The 24,662-nt window shown below is 42.9% G+C and overlaps 1 protein-coding gene and 1 long non-coding RNA gene across 5 annotated transcripts in view; both read left to right on the top strand.

Moving 5' to 3' along the window:
- LOC135236089 (roundabout homolog 2-like) overlaps positions 1–7,868 on the top strand; it is a 124,952-nt gene extending 117,084 nt beyond the window's left edge. For all 3 annotated transcript variants that reach the window (XM_064302270.1, XM_064302269.1, XM_064302272.1), the window contains 7 exons: positions 272–410; positions 2,320–2,523; positions 2,734–2,918; positions 3,304–3,420; positions 3,845–4,015; positions 4,915–5,039; positions 7,110–7,868. In XM_064302270.1, the coding sequence (XP_064158340.1) occupies positions 272–410; positions 2,320–2,523; positions 2,734–2,918; positions 3,304–3,420; positions 3,845–4,015; positions 4,915–5,039; positions 7,110–7,121 (953 nt within the window). In that variant the 3' untranslated portion in view covers positions 7,122–7,868. The remainder of the gene's footprint in view (positions 1–271; positions 411–2,319; positions 2,524–2,733; positions 2,919–3,303; positions 3,421–3,844; positions 4,016–4,914; positions 5,040–7,109) is intronic.
- Positions 7,869–15,348: 7,480 nt separating this feature from the next.
- Positions 15,349–18,106, top strand: LOC135236231 (uncharacterized). 2 transcript variants are annotated; one of them, XR_010324532.1, is made up of 2 exons: positions 15,349–15,430; positions 17,822–18,106. It is a non-coding gene; the product is annotated as an uncharacterized LOC135236231 (long non-coding RNA). The 2 variants fall into 2 exon arrangements; XR_010324533.1 differs by having other exon boundaries at positions 15,375–15,430; positions 17,777–18,106.
- Positions 18,107–24,662: the final 6,556 nt, after the last annotated feature.

Raw genomic sequence — 24,662 nt, 5'->3', positions numbered from 1 at the left:
AGAAAGATTGCAGCATTTCATGTAATTACACACCTACAGTATGTCCATTGGGCAGACATGACACTGACATAGGTAATTGGATGAATACAAAGTGACTACAGTACAAAGTAAGGAGCAAATGCATATTCATTTCATAAAACTGCAGGTCTCCCCCAATTCAGTGCATGTTTCTGGGTAGAAAGGCATCTGATTGGATGTGGTACTAGAGTGGTACATCTCTGATGTCACTTCCTGTGTGTTCACCGATGGCACGTGTCTGCTGTTGCTGCAGGGAAGCTGTCAAAGCAGAAGTCGATGGGGAAGGCGGTGAAGACGCCATCGCTGAATTGGGAGGAGGCTCTGACCCCGCCCCTTGCCCCCCTGGGAACTGACTATCACTGCGAGGAAGTGGGGGACGAGGACGATATGAGGTGAGAGACCACCTCAAATACTCTTCCAGGGCCCCTCCCAAAACACACAAGCAACGTGACCTAATGCAGAAGACAATGTCTTTTATTTTACTTTTGTATGTGGAGGCAAAGAAAATATATATGTATAAACACATATGTATTTGCTTGGATTTCCACCTTCCTGTGTGTTGTTTCATTCAGGGACGCAGGCCCAAACATTTTGTTTGTCAGTAACTGTCAGTAGGCAGTGCATTTTGTTCCTACATTTGAGTCTCAGTGGAAGGTATATCTGTTTCTCATATTTCTTCATTTCTCACTGCACTGATCTTGGACAACACCCCCCCCCCCCACCACCACCACCACCATCCAAACCCTCTTTCCCCCACCCACTGATCCCTGTCCTAGAAGTAGCCACCAGCAGGAGTTTCCTGGAACCAGTTTTTTTAAATCAGGTGCCATTAGCACCAGATTTTACTCACGTTGTCGAGATAACTAGAATTGATTGAGCTGCTTGGACATAGTTTCCCGTGCTGCCGTGTGTACGTCTTTATGGCATTAGATCAGGGGTGCACAACAAGAACCGATCCGTTTCAGGATTTTGTGCCAACCCCTGCTCTTAATTATTTAAGGAACTCAATCTTATCTTTATCAGACATTTATAACTACAACTAGCCAAAAACCATTAAGACTGTCAAAGTTTGGCATCCATAGTTAAACAATGATCTGTCATTTTAAAAGTAAAAGAAAGGCTAATTGATTTGAGAACAAAAAAGCCAGACAACCACTGGACTTACCCTCCAGGACCGGAGTTGCGCACCCCTGCCTTGGATGATGTCAGGACAGTGCTCTCCCATGAACCCATCCAGAGGAATAAGAAGCAGAGACTTGCTGCTAAGCAGCCTGTCATGCTAAGCCGACGGCGCCAGGATTTGATTCGCCGTCGCCAAGCCGACATTGTGGCTCTAGACGGTGATTGACTTTGGATAACCGCACTGAAAGTCATGCCTCCCCTTTAGCTTTTTGCGGTTCATGATGAGCCCGTTCCCTGCTGTCGGATGGCATCTGGCTCTCTGTTTGCCCGTCTTCCTCTACATATCCTCTGCAGCGTTCTGTGTCTTATGCATGTGCTTGTGGTATAAATTTACATTTCAGTTGAATATGCATGTGAAGTATGCGTGTTAAACAATCCTGGACGGGTAAACCAGGCTTTAAAATACAGTTCAGAAAATGCACTGAAATTCAGTTAGTGAGTGAATAATGTTGTATGAGTATTCTTCAGTTGATGAATTGAATTTCATTTCTTGAATTGACTAAATTTAAATGGAGTTGAACCCAACTCTGGAGCATGTGTACGTATAAAACATGGCCTGCAAATTTTCCTTTTGTGTTTTATTGGCAAAGCAGCGTGACGCACCGTGCACCTCGTGTGGGATTGAGTGGGCTGTGTTTTCCAGCAATTGTCGGCATCCCTCATTTCCATGTCCCAGACGCGCTCTGTTCCTCCCCTAAATCTGACGCTCCGCTGGCTGCGACGTCTGTAGTTCTGCTCCGCGGGGGAAATCAATAGCGCGTCTGCCAATATTAATGACCCTTTGACTTAAAGAAATTGAGGAATCATTATCACCACATTATAATGGATGCATCAGCCACTGAAATGAAATAAGGCAATCAGATGCAGAAGCTCTAAAAATCAATCGGCTTTTTAAAAGAAAAAAAAAAAAAAAGACTTTAAGACTTGCATTTTGTGACATGTGACATGGTAACAGCAGCATAGCATAAAGGGGCCATCTCAGTCATTCAATGTCATTGTCAACTGCAAGTTGTCTCTCTCTCAATCTTTCTTTCTTTCTCTCTCTCTCTCTCTGTCTGTCTGTCTCTCTCTCTCTCTCTCTCTCTCTCTCTCCATCTTTCTACCTCACACCTCGGACAGAGGGGAGGAGTGGTGTCCGCCCCTGCCGGAGAGGACCTACCTCATCGACGGCACCCTGGAGGAGATTCGAGGAGGGGGGTCGTCCCCCGCCACCTCCTACAGCCACCAGTCCACGGCCACGCTCACGCCCTCGCCCCGCGAGGAGGGGCGGGGCCCCGGGGGCACGCCACACCCCCACCACCTCGACACGTCCCAGCTGACACGGTACACCCCGCCTCTGTCCCAACCGCTTAATGTTTTAATAAATTAGCTTTTCATCGTGCTTCAAATCTATTTATTTAATTTCTCACGTTTTTCCACTGTGTGAAAAACACTTAGGAGAACATGCATGCACTTGTTGCTGTGATGGATTAAGTTTTTATATTTACACAATGTGTGATGTGTGATTAGCCTTTATGTGCCTCTGTTCAACAGGAGAGGGCCCTGTATACCTGTAACTGTGCAAGGGGTCCCCGGCCCCCCCCTCGCCCAAACCGACCCCAGCCTGTCAACCAATAGCAGCACCCCCGAGATCGGCACACCGCTCCACTCCTGCCATCGCCAGGACGCCAGCCAGGGGGCAGCACTGAGCATAGAAAACGTGAGCGCCTGTGGGCCAGGTGAGTCTCGCGTTCGTGTGCAGTCACCGACGTTACCCTGGGATCGTCTCAGATGAACAGCACACAAAGATTTTATGTTTTTTCAACAAAGAAGATTTATGTAATTCAAAATAGTGCAACAGTCCACATTGTCGAAATGTTATGGCTGTTCAGGGTTGGCGACCCTTGGCTTAGATGAGTAGTTATTTATTTTTTATTATTATGTAAAAAAAAAAACACAAAAAAAAAAAAACATGGCGGATGATTTGACACCAGCAGGCAATCGGCTCCTCCTTGGCCGATGCAGGGCAGGCAGTCAGAGCTAATTTCATCAACAGGAGTCACATTGAATATGTAAGTCTGAGGCTCTGACCGTGTGCCCCCCCCCCCCATCCCCCTTCTCCAGGCCGATCCCGCCACCTCCCGTCCGAAGGACCCCACACGCCTCAGGGTCACAAGTCCAGGGCCAAAAAGAAGAGCTCCAAGGGCAGCCAGTACCGACGGGACCAGCTGACCCAAGGAGGTGAGCACGTGCCTTCGCGCTCTCCGGTTGCACTGTTGGCTACACGGCTATTATTTTTTTTATTTTATTCTTATGGTGATCCTGCTGCTCTTACTAACCTTGAATACTGTTAATACGTCATGTTGGGTTGCACTCTGAATCAGCGCGAATAAGGCTAAGTGAAGCTGTGTGTAATGTTATTCCATTGGATGGTGCAGTCGACAAATGCTATAGACGCAAGAGCAGACTGGTCCCTGTAGGCTGAACATTGCGGTGTTGAGCCCTGCCTGTGTCATTAGCTTAACTGTCAGCGACAGGACACAACTGCAGATTTGAGTCAGTCAGCAGTCCTTCAGGTTACTGCCGCGAAAATCAAATAAAAGCTAATGGGTGGATATACAAGCAGTGCTGCAGGAGAATGAAAGATCCGTATTGGCCTCCGCAGACCTGCCCCCTCCCCCGGTGCCCCCCCCTGCCGACGAGCGGCTCCTGGAGGACGTCCTGAACTGCGGGCAGACGACGCTGGACAGGGAGAGGACTTCGCTGTCGTCCATGGAGAGGAGAGGGGAGAACAGCGCCCCCTACAGGAAGGGACAGGCGCAGCGGCACAAAGAGGGTGAGAGCGCTGGCGGCGCTAACGCTACACACCTGCCCACGTTCACGCGCGCGTGCAACGCAAACTTTACACACTCTCACTTTACACACTCTCACTGGCATATGCACACAGACATACCTGCACTGGTACATACAGTACAGTGCCCTTCATAACGTTTGGGACAAAGACATGTTTTTTCTTGATTTGGCTCTGTAGAACAATCGTTGCACGTAAAGGATTCGCAACAAGTTACTAAACATGACTACTTTCATTTACGCAACTTTAATATGTCCCAAACATTATGGTGCCCTTCAGTGGTTGCGCTATGTATGAAAAGGGCTGTAATTTCTACATGGCGAAACCAAAATGTATAAAAATACCCTTTAATAAAAGCAGAGAATCTGCGCTTTAACATGTGAATTGTTTGATTGCAAATCTAAAATTGTGGAGTACAGAGAGTAATATGTCTTTGTTTCAAACATTATGGAGGTCACTGTGTGTGTACACATCTTCACACAACCACACACAAGTGCAGAATAACAGACAATCGCATGCCCGCTTGTATAAGTAATGTTTTGTCGCGTACACACCCAAAAGCATGTCACCATACATCCATGCGTCTACATGCACACATACATGCGCACATTCATGCATGGCTGTGCATGCACTCAAATACAGACAGCAGCACGCTAAGCTAAATTACAGTAGTTCCACACATACTGTATGCGTTTATTCACAAGGAGAAGAACACAGCACCTCGTCCCACAGACCATCTGAGGTGGGAAATGCGATTGGTCACCGAGACGAGAAATAATCGAGTTCAGTCTGTCGCTCGGATCCAGACTCGCTGTACGGAGCTGCGGGCTGCTCTTGAGTGACTCTTTCCCCCCGTTTCTCTTTTTTACGCTTTTCGTCTGAAGACGAGGACGTAATCCCGTACTGCAAACCCGGCTTCCCCTCCAGGGGCCCGATGCCGAGCAACTGCTCCACGACAGGAAGTCTGTCATCGCGCGGCTCCACGGGGTCAGGCAGGAAGCGCAGCGAGGTGAGGTATCTTTAAACACGTGACTCCTCTTATCTGGGCCCCGGTCTTTATCTCAAACCGTGGTTTTCGTGCTGTCAGTCCCGCGCCTCAGCCCTCCCGTTGTACGCTGGAGAGCATGAGCGATTGTGTCAGGTGGCTAGAGCGGCAGGCTTTGAACTGGTCCCTAACGCGTTTTTGTATGAGGTATCGTGTTGCGCTCCTTCCGACGCCGTTGGAAGAGCGAGGCCCGTAAGGGCCTCTCACCGTAGGTGCGCAGTCAGCCAGCTGACGCAGTCGGGCTCACACACATGAAAGGACAGGTAATCTAACCGCAGAACGGGCCCGGAGGGCTTCGGTAGCAGGTGTGTGCTTGACGTGCCAGGTGAGGAAAGGGGACCAAATCAGTCACTCATTGTCCATTTGAAGTCCTGTCTCTCTCGGTTGGACGTGCAAATGAGTGAACCTGCAATTCCAAGTCTCTCTCTCTCTCAACCTGTCTCTCCTTTCACTCTTCCATTTTGTGACATGTGACTTGGTAGCAGTAGCATAGCATTAAGGGAACGGCTCAGCCATTCAGTGTCAACTGCTAGTTTTCTCTCTCTGTCTCTGTCGCTCTCTCTCGTTCTCTCTCTGTCTCCCTTTTTCCACTCTGTTTCCCTTTCTCTCTCTCTCTGTTTCTCTGTCTCTGAACACAATTATTTACTATATAGCCTCTTGGCCTTAAAGGAAAGTTATTTACAGTGTGTCAACTGGATCCAAAGAAAAAAGAAAAATCTTCTTTGCCTTGTTACATGAGCTGCTTGGCAGGGATCTTTCATGAAACGCAAACAACCGAACCATTTTACATAAAAGAGTAGGACTCAGCAGCCCTTCGCAACAAATATTCTGTGCTCACTGAACTCTAACAGAGTTAATTTAGCTGTTAACATAATCCATGTAAGTCCAGTAGGGATGTGAAGTACTTTCTCGGAGTTCAGTGAAGGCTGAGGATTTTGCTGTGTGAATGAGCTTCCACTGAGTACAGGGGGTGATTGATATTGAAACAGAGCAGTGGGTTCTTGGTGCCAAACAACAGAATAAACAACTCTTCCCCTTTTACCAAATGAAAGTTATATGGCTGATTATATTGTACGAGAAGCTCTATTAGATTGTTGAAACTTGCTGATGTAAGCCTCATGCTGTAGGTTGGCCATTTGTGTGTGACGATCTGTGAGACTTCAGCAGTAACTAGATCTCGTGGGCAAGCTCGCTTTTTCCCATGGAAACCAGGGAATTTTGTGCTTCAATTACCGAGACCCCCCCCCGCCCCCCCAGGTCAACTTTCCCCCATGGAGATTTTAGAATCCTCTGATGTACGTGACCTCTCAATTTTCTACTGCCCCGTAAAAGCGAGCAGTGTGTTCCGTAGGGACCGAGTTTCAGGTTGCACTGTCTCTCTTGGACGCAGACCTCAGTTCATTGATACGGACAGACGCAGAATTGAGGCTAGTGTTGGTGTGAAGGGGTATAGGGGGTGCAGGTTCTCTCCATGGACATTTTGCTTTCATCCACTGTAACTGTTATAACTTTTAATACAACCAAAAGATATACCATAACTCCACATACATTGGTCTTCTTCTTTAAAAGAGCTCCTTATGGAAAAAAAAACAAACTAAAAAGACAGAGAACAAGCCTGTCCTAGCTTTATTTAGTCCTAGGTCAATAATACCATATAATACCTTAATAATACCAAAAATATAATCATAACCCAGCTTTACTGCGTTATGAAAGTTCGTTTTTGAAAGTCATGGATTTCAGTTCTGTTCAGGTCAATAAAATGCTGCATAGAAATATTGTGGGACCTTGGGCTATTTACAGTAACATTGATTCACATTTGTCAAGCCAATGTTAATATAACTGAGCCCTGCCCAGTTGTAAGATGAAGCTCTGTATGAGATGACCAATAAGAAACACAGTCAGATTCTGCTTTTAGTGGCCATTGTGCAACATCCCTTAGCTTTCTAGTGGAAGTGCGGTATTACAGGCACTTAAATTGCGCACACCTGTGTTGTTTAACCCTTCTAATTCAGTTCCACCCGTGTTTACTTTCAGGAAATGAGATAAGTGGAAGCGGCTGCTCAGTCAATGCTCCGAACCATTCTGTGTAGTATCTTTTTTTTTTTACTTCTGGCTTTCTGTGGCTGAAGACGTAAAGACGAGAAGACGAGTGTACGGGATCGTCGTCTGCCTGTCAAGCCCGAGCGATGGACTGAGAGGATTTTTAAATCGTTATTTAAACTTCCCGATTTGTGTACATACGCTCTCCTACCTCCATGTGTACATAGCCATCTTTATACGTTTTTATGTGGATTCTGTGTGCCGCAGAAGAAAGAGAATATATTGTATTTATATGAAAGAAAGTAAAAAAAATAAAATGTCAGAAAATTGTGAGATATTACAAAGTACCTGATTGAATGTGCCAATTTTCTGTCAAAACGTATACCTTTAAGAACCATGAATACAATTGCACTTTTGTGAGATGAATGACAACAACAAATAAGCACAATCTGTATTAACCAGCCTGTCAGAAAACATTACTCCTTCACCTTCCTCCATTGTTGTCATTGGATCGTATCTGTGGTCCAATGAGAATGTTGCTTCTTGTGATGTTTTTGTTTTTCTTATTTTTAGAGAAAGCTTTGTGATCGGATGGCCGTCTGGAAGAAGCTGTCATTTTGAAGAAGTGTGTCTGATTTGTGCAAAAAAATGTGATGTGTTCTGTTCAAACTCCAAAAACGATCCTTTCTGTTGACTGAATTTTGGTATTCGTATTGTTTTGTAAAAATGCAATAAAATATGTTTGTTAAACAATCTGCCCTGGCACATATTGATACTTGGACATGTCCTTTGTCCCTTATAAAGCATACACACTTTACATTTGGTTTTAACATACTGGGTATTTGTATAGCGGGACTAACTGAAGCAGTTCTGATGAGGCGTTTTGCTCAAGGGTATAATGGCAGTGCATCGGCTGGGGTTGAATCCTGCAACCCCAGAATAACACGCTCCATGCCACAACCACTAACCTATCTGCCCTCTCCATATACCCCACACTTGTGATATTAATGCGCATTAAGATATGCTGTATGGATTTACACATTCAAGGGACATCAATAAGAAAATACCGTTGTGAACTGCCACGTTGACAAAGCATTGTTGTCAATGGGCGCATTTAGTAAATAAGAGGACTCCCTCCGGTTAAAATGGTAATGAAAAGGGAATGAGGGAACGGTATGCTGCTAAAGACGTCCTAACAGTTAAAGGAGTTTTAATGGCTCCAGCGATTTTCATTTACCAAGATAGTAAAGCCAATACAACAAGAGGCTGTTTTTTCTTTTTTTTTTTTAATGTCTTGGACTGTTTGCTGCAGATTAGCCCTGGCTGACTCTGCAGCAAAGAGCATGAAATTGCCTCTTGCTGCATTGCAGAAAGTTGAGGGGGCGAGAGATGGCTAAAGCTTTCACGAGCCAACCTGAAACATTCTCTCTTTGGGTCTGGGATTCCTATTCACTGTGAAAGAGGAAAGTGCCAAGCCATGCGCAGACGGTGATGTATGGGCGATATTAGCACCTGGTGTTCCAAATAAGGAGCAGACCATGCGAGGTCAAGTCTTGCCCAAAAAAAGGCCTTTGACAAGAGCAAGCTATGAAAGAGTGATGAAAAGTTATGAACGAGTGATGAACAGCTATGAAAGAGTGATGAAAAGTTATGAACGAGTGATGATCAGCTATAAAAGAGTGATGAAAAGTTATGAAAGAGTGATGCAGTTAAAAAGAAAATAGTGTAGCTGTACCTCACAATTACATTGTTATTCTGTTTCTTAATTAATGAATTTAACCCCCAAATACTGAACCCAAAATAATAGAATAAAGTAGACATAATATTAGACAATATTTTCACTTCCTATTCCTGCATGAATTACACTGAAATACGTGAGATGTGTTTTGAAGTTACCATTTTATTATACTCATCATTAATTCTGAATTTGCAGTTATGCTGTTGTATTGTTTCATATTTTGAAAGCGTCTTTCATTCATCACTGATGCAAAGCATTTGGCAGCTGACAAAAAATTCTGTCTCAGATTATTTATGTCAATTTATTCATAGAGCCCCCCACCCCCCTCCTAAACTCAAAATAAGAAACAAATTACACCATTAATAATGATTGCATATAATAATGGCTTCACGTGTTTGGGGGATATTTCCAATTCATGCTACCGCCCCAACCCGCGACCCACCCCCTTCCCTTTTCCCCCCACCGCCACCTGGGTATCTCCCAGACGCTCTGGGGTATGGTGATAGTCCTGAGACTGGCTCTCCAAACTGCCAGGGGTGTTTGTCTGCAGCTCCTATGAAAAGAGCCCCCCCCCCCCTCCCTCCCCATAAATCACTGCCTCATTCATTAGGGTAGAGTCTGCAGCCAAACACCTGAGATGCATTGTTCAGAGCATTCATTAATAATCATCACCAACTGGTCACACTGGCCAAATAGATCCAAAATATGTTACATTTTAACATTATCAATCATAAAGCTGGGATCAGAACAGAGCACCTGCCTTACAGCGGCCTTTCAGCATCTTCACATCCGTCCTGCCGTCTGGCTTCGTATTCTAATGGAAGCTACTGGCGTATGTCTGGAAACAATCCTTTATCGAGCGGTGGCTATGACAACATAATGTCTTACAGGTTGAAGCCGACATTAAGATATAGCGATGTCTTGATAGCCTTGAGTCAGTCTAGCTGAGGTCCATTTGTCAAAATGGGGGCTTTATGAGGTGAAGTTCACATTAAATCAATCAATCGATCATTCCTTCAATCGATTCTTTGCTTAATATGGCGCTCCAGCATGAATTTTTCAGAGAGCACAATGTCTCACGGAGTACATAGCAGTGAAATAATGCACATTCTGAAACACGCAATGAAATTCAAAGGAAAAGAGATGGGCAATGCTGCAGCAGCAAACGGGTCACAAATAGTGACAGTGATAGCATTAGCAGCAGCTGAGCTGGATTGTAAACATGAAAGAAATGCCCTGGTGCATTTCCTTATAAGGTATTGGTACTGTACCACTTTTTCCATAATATTTCTTTAGAGATTGAGACTATAAAAAATCCCTCGTGGTGTTGTATTTGAGGTGTTAATTGACAGTGCTTGAAAGACTTATATTCTGGCATCACCATTCTGTCGTCCAATGAATAATTCGGCAGCCCAAAGAAGGGGGCAGTTAGGCTTGCGTCCCGGGGTCTCTGCTGCCATGGAAACACAGGGGCCGCTCCATTTCAACCCCTAAACCAGCGGGATTGGGCTGTCAGTCATTAAGAGCCCAGCAGAGGGCGGGTCTCCCACTGGCCCCTCCCATCAGCCCCGGCACTTTCCAATCACGCGCCATTCACTGCCACTGCCGCCGACAGGCCCGAAGCCTGAGGCCTGCATGGAGCATGCTGGGAGTTTTTTCTTTCTTCTTTCTTAATCTTTGGTCACATTCGACCGATTCAAAATGTAATTGTGACACTGTGGAAGTAACAAGTCTATATTTACCTTTCAGTTCACATTTTGATTTACGTTTTCTTTTTTGACCATGCTTTGCTAGTCCATCCATCCATTCATTGCCTATACCCACTTATTCTTGTCAGGGTCGTGGGGGGTGCTGGAGCCTATCCCAGCATACATTGGGCGAGAGGCAGGAACACACCCTGGACAGTTCACCAGTCCATCGATGGGCACACACAGCATTCATTCTCACACTCATACCTATGGGCAATTTAGAGTCTCCAATTAACCTACCTGCATGTCTTTGGACTGTGGGAGGAAACCGGAGTACCCGGAGGAAACCCATGCGGATACAAGGAGGACATGCTGCTTTGCTAATGATGGTACAAGATACTAATTGCGATTATAAAGCTGTGTAACACTACGTCTGAGTTCATCCTGTGACTAGCTATTGTCTGCATTCTCAAAGGGGACCAATTCTAGGCTCTATGCTATTCACAGGATTTTCAGAAATGACAAAATTTGCACTTAGCTACACTATCTACGTAGAGTAGAAGATCGTCGCTATTATTTCATTTTGCCTGCCTTTTTATCCAGAGTGATTTACAGGGCCATCAAGGAATAATGCGTAAGTGCACAGTAAGAGCAGTGATAAATGTGTGTACAGACTAGAGACAAACACAAGGAGTGAAGCATCAGCTATGCTGAGACTGTACTGTAGGCAGGCTATGCAGTTAGATAAGCATGTATGTATTATTGGAAAACCTTTGCTAATAGCCTTGTTAAGCGATAAGTCAAACATTTCAAAGCCTTAAATCAAAACTGATCTGTAAAAACAGAGTGCGTTCCTCATTTCATTCATTCATTACTGCGCAAATCTTATTTAGATCAGGGCATAGCAATAGTTTCACAGAAAAGTCCCCTCAATGAGTCATTCAGATGTTGTTCACCTCTCAAAATGCAAATGTCAGACGCTGACCTGAAAAGGATTTGAAACGGGGGGGACAGAATTGCGTGCGCTTCCTTTATATATAATCTGCACGGACGACAGCCAGCCCCGGCATTAAAAATGAAGTAAATAAAAGCATGGAGCGGGTAGCCGCGGTACTCCCGCTTGATGAAATGGGTCAGTGGATTATAAAAATGGCTATAAAAAGCGCGCTTTAGGACGCGGTTCTAGGCCTCGGCGCCGGGCGCGGCTCGAGCGGGGCGGAGGGAAGTGCTTTCAGCGACGAGCGTATGGCCGCGGGGAGCGACGGCGACTTGGGGATAATCCTTCAGAATCTGAGCCGTATACTCGGGGCGGGAGGGGGGGCGAGGAGGTCACTGTCCGCGCTAAGTGATTTCTGTTTGTGCACGGGCTGGATATGGGGGGGCGGGGTTACGATTGTCCTAGCATCAACTGTCGGGCTCGGAACCTACGGTGGAAGACAGAGAGCATCTAGGGTCAAGACGACTTCAAATCCCCTTCAGTCAAAAATGAGCCAAACTGTAACTTACGGGTCAAAGGTCAGCATATCTCAAGAGGGCATCGCATCTCAGGGCAATCATGGATTGTTAGAATGAATTTTGAGCATACATTTCCCATCCCTGACCTCTGACCTTCTCCTGTTGCCTTAGTGATGACCCCAGGCTTCCGGTGCTTGTGAACCTCCCGGGTTGTCTCTGACTCCATTGGAAGAGACATGGGAAGCATACCCATGTCATCATCCATTCAGTGGTCTGACACCATATGAAAACCTACAATAACAAAGAAATCCAAATTTCATATTCTGAGTGAACATGTTTAATATGTAGTTACAGTTTATTTTATTGTGATTTAATTCAACAAACAATGGTGGAAAGAACCATAAACTTGTTTCAAAGATTTGATCTGAAGAAAAACATGCTTTCACATGCAGGCACATGCACACACACACACACACACATACACATATACACACAGACACACCCACCCACACACATCTACACACACACAGACGCAAACATACATACACACATGCACGCACGCACACACATGGTCAGACAAAACCATTTATACACATTGCTCAGTCCATAACAGAGGTGTATATTGAGATATTGTTGAGGCCCTCCCAGTCTCTGTGCAATAACCCTGAACACACAACAGAACGGAAGCCAGTGACAAACACCTCGCCACACACGGATCTGACCTATAAAAACACAAAGGGTCACGCCTCTTGTGTAACTGCCAGAGACGGAAAACAACATGGAGACCCCATGAGATTAGTCACACTTCTGCAGCCAGCTGAGAGTGTTGGAGAAGCGGGGGGCCATTGAAAAATAATAATAATAATAATACTAATAATAATAATGACAATACTGCTGTTTGGAAAGCACAAAGTGCTGCAGAAGTACTTAAAGCCATCTATGACAACGAATGATGAATTTAAGGCTAGACTGCCATTTAACCCCATTGGATTGTAGGTCACCTTTTACTATTATAATTATTCTGTCCTTAAGTTCATGTGCTGTATTATGTGTGCAAATGAGTGAATTAACTAAGTTCTTGCAAATTGGTCTAAAATAAGCTTGTTTTCATTATCATCAGTTTCATTAACAAGTAACAGCAAAACAAATCTTGAGTTATTATAATGATCGTGATGATGATGCTTATGCTGATGATGATGGTAATGAGGATAATGAGGATTTCTCTTCTTGTACATTAAATTTCATTATAAATAATTGAACCACTGTTATTATTGTTGTTGTTGTTGTTGTTGTTGTTGTTATTATTAGTAGTAGCAGCAGCAGTAATAGTAATAGTAGTTGTATTAGTACGTTTTAGTAAATTGTTACAGTCTATATAATCATTGTATTATGAATCATGTTTATGCATGTAGCATTCGCAATATAAAACGGGATGTGGACTGATCGAACACTTTGGCGGTATTGCATAAACTCTGAATATTTCTGGTCACCAGATGCCATCTAGTGGCAGTAAGGCAAATTTTTTTAAAGATCGGATAGTGAATGGAAGATAAATAGTATACAAAAACCTGAAAATTACTTTATAGATAGGTAGTTGTGTTAACAACCTAATTTGGGCTAGGTGTATTCCATTTCCTTTAGAGATCACATTGAATACATTTACAAGGGCCACCTATGTCGATTTGAATCCACCTGTGTTCAACTGCATGAATGGAGAATAAATACTATCAAGTCTAAATGTGAGAGGTCTCACAATAAAGTTATTAGGTCAACAAACGAAAAGCTGGGGATGGTTATAAAAAGACTGGCAAAGGCTTGACTATTGTAGGAACACCATTCAGTCCATTATGAGAAAATGGGAAAAATAACATAGGAACAACCCAGATGAGGACATCAAAAAGGGAAACTGGACGAGAAGGGAATTTGTCAGAAATGTGACCAGGCAGCCTGCTAAATGTGCAACTGTTGAGCTCATTTGCTTTTTAACATGCATTTTTTTTAAAGGTGCGCAAACTAGAATTAGATCATTTTATAAGCATTTCAAGACACATTCTTCATTGTGTATTGCAGCAAATCGGCTGAAGCAAGAATTATAAGAAAGCATACAAACATGAACAAAAATATATGGCTGATAAGCAAAGTATTCCCCTCTTTGCTTTCTACCTGTGTGAGTAAAGCAAACAGTCTCTTCAACATAATAACAACAACAAAAACTAATAATAAATCATAATAACAAAGTAAATAGCAGAACAGCAAGCTCACCAACATGCCTGGCATGGGAATATCCCAACGACTATATGGGGACACTCCTAAAATCATATTGTACATAAAAATGAAATTATTTGATAGGATGCAGCTGCTGAAAGGTACCCGGCTTGAACCCATTTCAGATCAGGTCATATTTGAACATACGAGTATGAGGTTTATAATAAATCAATAGAATCCTCACCGCACTGAGGTGACTGCAAAGCAAATAAATAATGCAATATTAAAGGAAAAAGTCTGTTCTCTGTCTTTCTCCAGATTCAGAGAGGAGCTTTGCTGCATATGAGACTGAGCCTGCAGTTTCTCCTTTAATATAAACACAGGATTCCTTCCAAATCTCTATGAAAATCTTTAATATCATCCCTTATATTGCTGGATGCGATGCAGAAATTGAGTTGCCAAAAGTTTTATTGATCTAAATCCTCAGGTGAATATATAAGGTACCCCATTCACTCACTGGAATATGACAGACAATAGTCTGTATTATTTTTTTCTCCAGTACAGCATTGCACTCAGTATCGGAAGTTGTTCCATGGGGGAGAAAAACCTAGGGAGCTGAAGTATTCTTGATAATGTGAATTGGCACAACTGGTTAAAACACTGAATTATGTGGAGGACACCAACAGGTCAGGAGTTTGCAACTCTTGGTCCAGTGTCCTGCATCACAAAGCAGGATTACTGAGTCAGCTGTATAACTGCACCCAGATAACTCTTTTTTTTTTTTACTTCAGTCCAGGGAGGTGCTTTGGGTTTTACACAGCGCAGTTATCCAGTGATGCAGGACCCAGGAGGACTGTGGCCTATACTGGATGCCACTGTTCCTCAGCTAATTAAGGCTGTTGATTACTAACCCACTTCACCTGATATTGTGTGAAAAGTTGTTGCTAATTAAAAAAAATTAAAACAGAAAGACCACGCCAGATCCAGAGATGCAATAAACTATCCTGACAATGCTTAATTGCCAACACCTATCCAATTAGTGGTACTATCAGCAGTACTAGTACCAGTTGTACCTTATTAAATCGAAAGCTTCATCTCAGAGATTAAATGAGGTAATTTATTAGATTTGTGTTTAGGCGTATTAAGCTAACTAATTAAATAATACCAATTATAGTAGTGGCCTCTCTCAGGTGGATGAATAATTGTGAATAGATGTTTAATTCCCCAAGGTAATGCTCTTCTGATAAATGTTGCCAGATTTCGGCACATTTGGACCTTTTTTATGTTATTGTGTGGGGGAAATGGCTTTTGGCGGATTCAGTTTTTAAATCTGGCAAGGCTGCTTCGGAGAAAGTCCTGTTTGTGAAAAGTTATTTAGGCTTTCCACCTGCTGCAGTGACTGATTCTACCAACCTTGGCTTCTCCACCAAATTGGCTTTACTCTTTGGACTTAAAAAAAGCTACATTATATTTGGGCCTTTTTCTTGAAATCCCCTAATTCTTTTCAAATGAGTTTAATCCATTCCCGTTCCTCAGCAGAAATGCCCATATTTGTTATCTTTGTATCTAGCCTGTTTTCAGAACACAGCTGTTTATTTTCTATTTTTGAATTTGCCAGAATTAATAGGTTTGGGTGTGTTGGCTTTTGGTCCTGCAATGGCATGTTTTTCTTCTTCTTCTTAGATATTAGAATTATTCTGGCTGGGGTTTCAAAATTTGTCTGCCAACCCTCTGATAAATTGGTGGAGGCTTTGAGAAATGCTTTTAGCTAGTAGGCAGATTAAGTCTGTATTTTATCATGTGCTATTATTTATGTTATGAATAATTTAATGTCAAACATAATGATTGTTTGACATTAAGGCTTGTGGTGCTGCAGGTCGCATGATTCCACATCACATTGGAACTATGAATCTAGTCTTGTCTAAAGTCAAACTGTTCATTATATTCCAAGTTATCTACAAGTATTATGTACAATGCTCTCCAAAATCTGTGGCATAATTTCTATTGCCATGACAACAGGATAAAATATTATTCAACACAACCCTTGTCTCCCTTTAATATTTTTTGAATTGCTGGACCTGGTAAGATTATTCCCCCAGTTTTTTATATCCGGCATAAATGTGATTTTTCTAACCACCCTTTAATTCTGACAGCCTTGTCAGTATGAAGCTGCTAATACTAAATAATACACCTATTATTTATAAATGGATTCAGGTTGACAGCTTCCTGATAAACTTTGTGTGCTCAATTTACTGTGGAAATAGTCCAGGTACACTTGGGTATGCATAGATTTGATTTCTATATTTAGATTCAGATATTCAAAGTTTTCTCAATCATAAAACTATATTGTATATTCTTGACAGTGTATCATGAGGTCAATTTTGTCTTCCTTCAAAAGAACCATATTGCAATGTATGATGTCATAGTGGGTGGGTTGGGGGTGCAGGGGTGGATAACTCAGTCTTGTGACATCACTACCATTGCAATGACAATAAGTTGACATTTCAGGAGTTTACATTAAATAAAAAACACAATTTCACTGGCATCGTTTTATGTTCATCTTTGAGGAATTGTTTTTTTTTTTTTTTAATAAATATATTCAGTGTATTTTCCAGGATGAGTCCAAATAAATCTACATGCAATTCTTGCCATCTTCATACTCCTGAAGGAAATTATTTCAGTAAGAATTTCAGTTATAGACCTATTTTATTATTTTAGATATATTTGTCAAAATTTTATTGAATTTATTTTATTGAATTTTACAGATTTTTTTTTGTGATGAATTAAATTATTAGGTTTTTATGACTAATATGTTCACTTTAACCCCTGTTACTGTTGACTTCGCAGTGGCTCAGTAACACATTTGCACAGAAGCATGTCTTGTCTGTATCTTATGGATCTGTACATATTGAAATTGAAATTGAGATTACATGTTTTATTTATAAGGAACATGTCAACCAGACATAATTAAAAGCCTAAAATATGTAATTTCTGAAATATAAAAATACATGTTAAACATATTCTTCAAGTGGAAAATATAGTTTAGTCCTCCAGAACTTATTTATAGTTTCCCAGCAGTCCCTGGAACCCAGTATGGAAATCCCTGGTGTGCTGTGTTCTTGGTTTTTTAACCTCTATTGCAATGTGGTCATATGATTAAAACCCCTTGTGTAATGCGTTATCTTTAGAACCCCTTGTGTAATGTGTTCTTATGCTTAAAATCCCTTCTGTAATGTATTCTTATGCTTAGAACCGAGTAGAATATGTTCTTATGCATAGAGCCCCTTGTGTAATGGGTTCTTATGCTTAGAACCTCTTGTTTAATGTGTTCTAATGCATAAAACCCTGTATAATGCGTTCTTATGCTGAGAACCCCATATAATGTGTGCTTATGCTTAGAACCTCTCGAATAATGTGTTATTATGCTTAGAACCTCTTGTGTAGTGTGATCTTATGCTTAGAACCCCTTGTGTAATGTGTTTCTGGAATGCCTTGTGTAATATCTTCCCAGTTTAGCAGCCACTACAGTAGTAAGTGTGATAGAGGTTCACTAAGCTGTGCTATATCTGGTGTAGAACACCCCTTTGATGACACCAACCTCTGCTCTTCTGGTGTATCAGCAATGGAAGGTTCAGTGGAGCTCTGCATGATCGAGGAGGGAGGACAGCGCAAGAGCGGGACAAAGAGAAAGAGAGAGAGTAACCATTCAGACAAGAGCCATGAGAGGAAGAGGAGGAAGACTGCTGACAGCAATGCGAATGAGAGGTTTTGGAAGATATTCTAGAAAATTCTAGAACTCTCCTTGCCTACACAATACAAGTGAACGCATTCTCTGAAGCAAACTCCTCTCTAAAAATTCTGCCAAATTCACATTTTGGAATAAAATTCTTTGAGGCTTTGAGCTATCTCAGAATCAAAGAATGTGAAGTAGGCAGTGCAATGTTTAGTTTTATTAGTGGAAGGAGTGTAGTATGTTTTTGAGGTACTGTATCCTTCAGTCTCTGTCAGTCTCCAAATGACTCACAAGTACAGTAGTTCTTGACCTGTAGCATCTGAAGGGTACTGTAGGTCTGCTTTATCTATGATAAAATAGTTATAGTGCTTGCTAAGGCACTTTTCCAATATAAGGAAGAACTGTGCCAGTGTCGACTGTGGCCAGCAGCCTTGCAGACCAATGCTAAACTGGCAATAGGGCTACCCAGAAGTTGAGTCATTCTGTCCCATAGCTCATTAGCGACCCCGAGTGGTCAATTGGACATCCAAACTCTGCTTGCTGAAGCTACTAACGTAGGGGCTGACTTACTAAGATCATTAGCATGTGACAAACCTTTTAGCACACGCAAAACCAATAATATGACCGATGAGTTTTGTGTGTGTTAAATGGTTTTGCACATGCTAAAGGTCTTAATAAATCACATCCAAGGTGTCTTTCTCCAACTCTATGCACAGTAAAATGCTCAGTGTTAAATCAGCTCTTACACTCTCCCTATTGGAGTCCTATATGTGCTCTGTTAGGGTTGAGACATTTTACTGTGTATCTGTGCAGGTTTCTGATGCCAACGTGGGGACCGTGGGGTGAAAAGATGCAGTGGCTTGAAATCATGTGTCTCTGAGGACAGTGTGTGCCGTGCTCACCTGTGACCCCCCCAATTTAACAGCGTTGAAGCAACAAAGGCTGGTGAATATTATGGACATTTTGAATTAGGAAGACAACAGAAAAAAGCATAACGAATTGTAACTGTGCTTAGTGTCATAGGAAACCCATTTTAAATGAATTAATACACAGAAACTATGATTATGGAATTATATGACTGCCATTCAGAGTTTTAAAAAGCAAAAATAATAATACATAAAAATAGTAATTATTATAGATAATACACTATATTCATTTTATATACTATCTAAATATAAACCAGTGCACAGTTGGAAATATATTTTTTCTGAATGTATGAATGATTAATAATTATTAAAACATTTAGCGTATGCCTTTACACAAAGCAACACCATTACACTTATTTATTTATTTTTATCATTAAAATGCATAGCACCTCATACATAATTCAAAACAATGCACATACTACACGTGAATAAAAAATTGTGGAAAAATAATATTGTTATGCACCTCACCAACAGTTAAGTCAAATCAGTGTGCTGAGAGGGAATACATATAGTTAAATTATACGTATCACCATTCAACTGAAAATGCAATGGTAAATTCCTTACAACTGCTGTGTTAACCTGCTGATAATATCACTGAGATGAAGCTAGCTTGCTGAGTAGCACGTCTCATGTGGTGCGGTTTGTTCATCAGGTGGATTATCTAGCTAGCTAGCCAGTGAGCTTACAAATTCTCACAGTCTTGTATGTTTACAGGAAATAAAAGCCTTGCTCAGAATAAGACCAGCTCATTTTCAATGATTTATTACCTTTTTTTATTTTTAGCACTGTATAAACCGTGGTATAATTGCAACTTCATTCTGCACAAACCTGAAATAATCATAGTACATTTTGTTCAAACCAACATATGATTATATACTATGCTGATGTTGCAAAACATTGTGATTACTAGGAATCAATCTATGGTGTCGCCAAGGTAACAACCGCACGTCCACCAGTAAAATTAGGCCCAGGGGTAACAAAGATAAGAACATGGTTATAGCCATAAACATAAAAACAATCATTAATTAAAAAAGATATTGGCAATACATTATTTAGTTATATTATATAAAACCTTTAATTTGATAAATGTGTATAGAAAAAGCAGATTATAGTGAGATCAAATTTGACTTTCCAGTTTATAAAACCAATTTGCACTGCGCTGCAATATTAATATTAATGCATTGTGGTGAATGTGGATGTGCTTGGTCTGTTGTTTATTGTGTATGTGCGTGTGCGTGTGTGTGTGCGTATGTGTGTGTGTGTGTTTGTGTGAGATGCCCAGGGCATTGGCTTAACTGGCAGGTGCAGCTACTGGTGGATACTGCACACCTTACAGACGTGCAGGAAGCAGAAAATGACCTTTCTGCAGAGCTGCCACTGACCTCTGCTCAGGGTTCCAGCAGAGAGATGCAAAGGAAGAGCAGGTAATGGGCATTCCACATTGTAAATCTGTTCCAGTGAATTTTCTGTGTTGGGGATCTATGCCGTTCTGCCCAACCCTACTCCTGGAGACCTACCATCCTGTGGGTCTTCACTTAAACCCTAGCTAAGCACACCTCATTCAACAGCTGGAGATCCCTACAGCTGCTAATTCGTAGAACCAAGTGTGCTAAATTAGGGGTGGGGTGAAAACCTCCAGGAACGGGTAAGGGCAGCCCTGGTTTACAGTACTGCCCTTAAAAAAAAATGTACCCCCTTACATTGCCCAAAGTGAGCTGTGAGCTCATTATATTTATATTTCTTGCAGGGGGATATGCTGGTTGTGCTCTGTCACAAACCCAAGGTGATTCAAGCACAGTTCTTAAAGGCATTGCACATGTGCAAAGAGTCCCCGTGATGGTCTGAGTTGTAGAGTGAATAAGAGAAGGGTTGTTGGTCTCTCTGGCCAGAATAACATTTACAGCCTCTGGTATAATGGAACCTTTCACCTGACAGGGCCTCATGCAAAGCCTCCCTCTTTAAAACTCCATCTGCGGAGTGCAGGGACGTCCTGCAGACTTAATCCAAATGAACAGCCCCAGGGCCAATACAGCCCTGGCTCTGTTGAGAAGGCACTTAAGAGCTCACAAAGAACCACCGCAGCATTATGTCTGCCTGCATATAAATGCGTTCTGCGCTTTTCAGCAATGAAATTCTTCTAACACTCAAACTATTGTACTGATGTGTAAGTTTTAAAAAGGTTTGTATGAGTTGAAGCAAGTTCGTGTCCCTATTATAACGGTGGGCAGGCACTCTCAGGAATATTCCAGCAGAAGCTTTCTGTCCTGGCTGCCACGGTACCGGCAGACGGCCGGTATAGTTTTCTGAAAACTGTAGATGGCAGTAGAGAGGCGTTTTTGAAGGGCTTGTGAACTAAGCCACGCGATGCGTGACATTCCCTCGGAGCAGGCTGAGCGCGTGAAGTGGTGCAGAGGAAGGAGGGGAGGGATGGAGAGAGGGAGAGAGGGAGAGAGGGAAGGCAGGAGGCAGAGGAAAGGGAACCGTGTCGAACCTGGACTCCATCGCACCGGAGCTGATGATGGAGGTAAGATCACTACACATGCACGTAATGTATTCCAGAAAGAGCTCGCTGCGCTGGTCACTGCCCGGTCACGCTCATCCGAGCGCAGGCGTCCGGTAAAAGCCTCTGTGAAAGCCAGCCATTTTTACAGCCCATTGCCCACACCCCAGGAAGGCATTGTTACAGCTTACAGTGCTGAGAGGTGGTGTCACAGCACGCAATAATGTGAGGTTCAGCCATGAACGCAAACAGCCTGACAGGAATTGACTAACGAACCCACGCGCTAAGCATAAGTGGGGGTTAAACTTTGACCTCAGAAATGGAATTTTGAGCCGTGTACTCAAGTTCTGCTTGACAGGAACAGTACGTGTTCACACGTACACGGCTAAGCTGATGCAGTCTAGTTTTTTTTATTTATTTCAAGCTGTTGAGCCAGAATTATTTGAATTGGTCCTTTTTAAGAAAATTACATACATTTAACCTACTAAACTGAACATAAATTTGAATAAATCAGCCTGGAGGAGATTGGTACTGCTGAGGCCTTTGAGGTAGGCGAGCTCTGAATAAAAGCTGTTGATTGCCTGGTATATTTGTTTTTACAGGTTATTTTATTAATGTAAATAATCACTATTTATTTAGCGGATACCCTTATCCAGCACGACATCATGCATTTACGCAGCGGTGAATTTACAGAAGCAATTAAGGTCAAGTACCACATAAAAGCCCAATCCTTAACCGCCACAAAGCATTCTAATGCAATTTAAAAATTTTAACGAAAACAGTGATTTGAGCCCTGTAGAAAATTCCATCACAAAGCCAGCCTGAAGTAGTTTAGAATCCCAGCTGGTCTTAGCTGCAATTTTCAGCATCGTGGTCATACATCCCTTTCTGATGAGAGCTACAGTATGATGCCAGCAGGGGGTGGGTAGAGAGGGATTCTTCTCACCCCCCCCCTACCCCAACCCCCCTTTTTGGCTGCTATCTCCTGAAACCTGGAAGCCCTTTTGCAGATTGCAGCTCAAGCCCGACACTGCTTACATTCAATCCATTTATGCAGATAGATGTGTCTTTATCAAGGGTACAATGACAGTGTCCCACCAGGGAATCGAACCCACACATTTTCGGTCACAAGCCCAGGTCCTGACCCTCACGCTACACCACGGTCATCGACGACTTTGGTTTTGTGCTTTCAGTTTCCATTACGCCTTCGATTTTCTGTTTCTGTTTTTTTTTTTTTTTCTTCTCCCAAGGAAATATGGGAATGAAATGGCTTCACACCCACTTGCGGCTGCGACGTGATAACCACACTCATCGCTGTGACAACAGAAATGTGATGTTATGCCCTCTGCCACTGCGCTTGAGTGTCACATATTGGAAATGGCGAAGGTTCAGGTTTACGGTCCGCAGCCCACAAACGGAAACGCGGAAGGCCGTGGACTGGAGGGTGTAATTTGGCCAGGATTAATCATTGCACACGGATTCCTGCAGTTTGGGAAATGTGCAGAGATGTCAGGGTTTGCTGAGAGACTCGCTGCAAAGTGTCTACAAGGCAAGCTGCAGCTTTCCCGCAGATAGCTGACAGGTTATTCATGTACGGCACATACAGCTGATGAGAAGCTGTTTTTTGACAGGGAATCTGGAGCTTGCATATTACATGTGCACGGATTGTCTGTAGCATAATTACAGCTTATTATAGTTAGAATTTTTATGTTAAACGTGAGATCGTAGCACTCAGTAATCATTCAAATGCCTGTTGTTGACTTGTCAATCCAGCTGTGTGGTAATCATATAAATACTGTAGGTATATAACGTGCCGTAACACTGTCAATGTATCGCTGACAATATATTAAAACGAAAACGGTCGTCACTTTTGTCACACGCTGCGCACAATGTGAGCTGTGAAATCATTTTGGGTCCTGCTTTTTGCAGTGTGCTGACTGCACCCTCCTCTGATTACTGAAACTTTTTTTTTATATAACAGCATGAGTCTACATGAGAAAAAAATACCTATTTCTGGAAAAGGAAATAAACAAGAAATCCCCAGGAAGAGCAATGTCCTTGAAATGGAGGTGTAATGGCAAGCATTTAGCGAGCCCAGCAGTGCGGGTGATGTTCTGCCCTGGGGTTGTTCCCGTCTCCCTCACACAGTCTAGGCCTCGTCCTTATTCCCAAATGAAAAACCCCGGTTCAAAAGGAAGGAGCTGGAACTCATTAGTGAAATCAGTTGGCTGAATTTATGAGTGGAAGAAACACATGGCAGGACTTTTGCTGCCTGACCCCTGGACTTTCCTCCACTGTCCTAATTAGTGGGAGAGTTTTATGTCAAACGCTGCCAAAGTTCAGCATTTTGCATCCCGGCCCGGTTTCTCGTTAAACCGACTTTGACCGCTCAAATGAGTTTACCACCAGTGTTGGCTCCGAAAAAAAAGTGAACGCGGTGTTGGGAGCTCTACTTTCACAAAGAGTCGGAAGCCTCTTCTTTCTTTTACTCCGTGAGTATCACATTTCAAAACAGCGCAGTCCGCAGCAGGGATTCAGAGAAGAGGAACTTCCTTTTAAGGCTTTTCCTGTTCTTGGGGGGCTGTCCAATCAGAGCTCCCTGCTTTCCCTGAGCCCCGCCCACCCTGGCCCTTGTGGTTGGTGAGTCAGGGATAGCGGGGCATGAGACTGCGATGATTTCAAGGGCCGGCCCGCTGCCAAGCCACATCGCAGCAGCTGTATCCGTCTTTCCCGGGAGGTCTGATTAAGCCTTTTCATTCACAAAGATTCGAAAGGCCTGCCTGAAGGGTGGAAATTTCACACGTGGTGTCGTACCGACTGAGCAGCCACTGGAGGCGATACTCCTCAGTGCTAGCACTAGCTAGCTAGTTAAAACCTTTCTGTACGCATGCCACAGAGGTCGCGTTAGCGACAGGAGCTAATGTTTCATACAGGAAACCAGTGTATTCAAAAAGACACAGCTTATCTGTAAGTATCATTGGTCTCAATAGAGTGTGCAAAACCGGTTGATTGTCTAATTACTGAATAACGTGGGCTCCTTCCGTGGGCGTGGTTAGAGTGGACCTGCATTGGTGCCCCAAAGGAGTACAGTTCTAAACAACTCACACGACAGGTTCTGTATCAGATGAACAATGGCCGCTTCACATTTTTATTCAGCATTGCCTTTCCTGTTCCTTTACCCTCATTAATCTCAAAATAACTCAGAGACACAAGCATGGTTGCCATGGTTTCCCCAAAGGCTGGGAGACAGCAAGCTGAGCCGGCCGGGAGCAGGTAGGCGGACTGGCTTTACATACTGTAAC

The sequence above is a fragment of the Anguilla rostrata genome, chromosome 12, assembly GCF_018555375.3.
Source record: "Anguilla rostrata isolate EN2019 chromosome 12, ASM1855537v3, whole genome shotgun sequence".
Lineage (NCBI taxonomy): Eukaryota > Metazoa > Chordata > Actinopteri > Anguilliformes > Anguillidae > Anguilla > Anguilla rostrata.
Note: the sequence above shows the minus strand (reverse complement) of the source record. Positions and strands in the feature narration are given on the sequence as shown.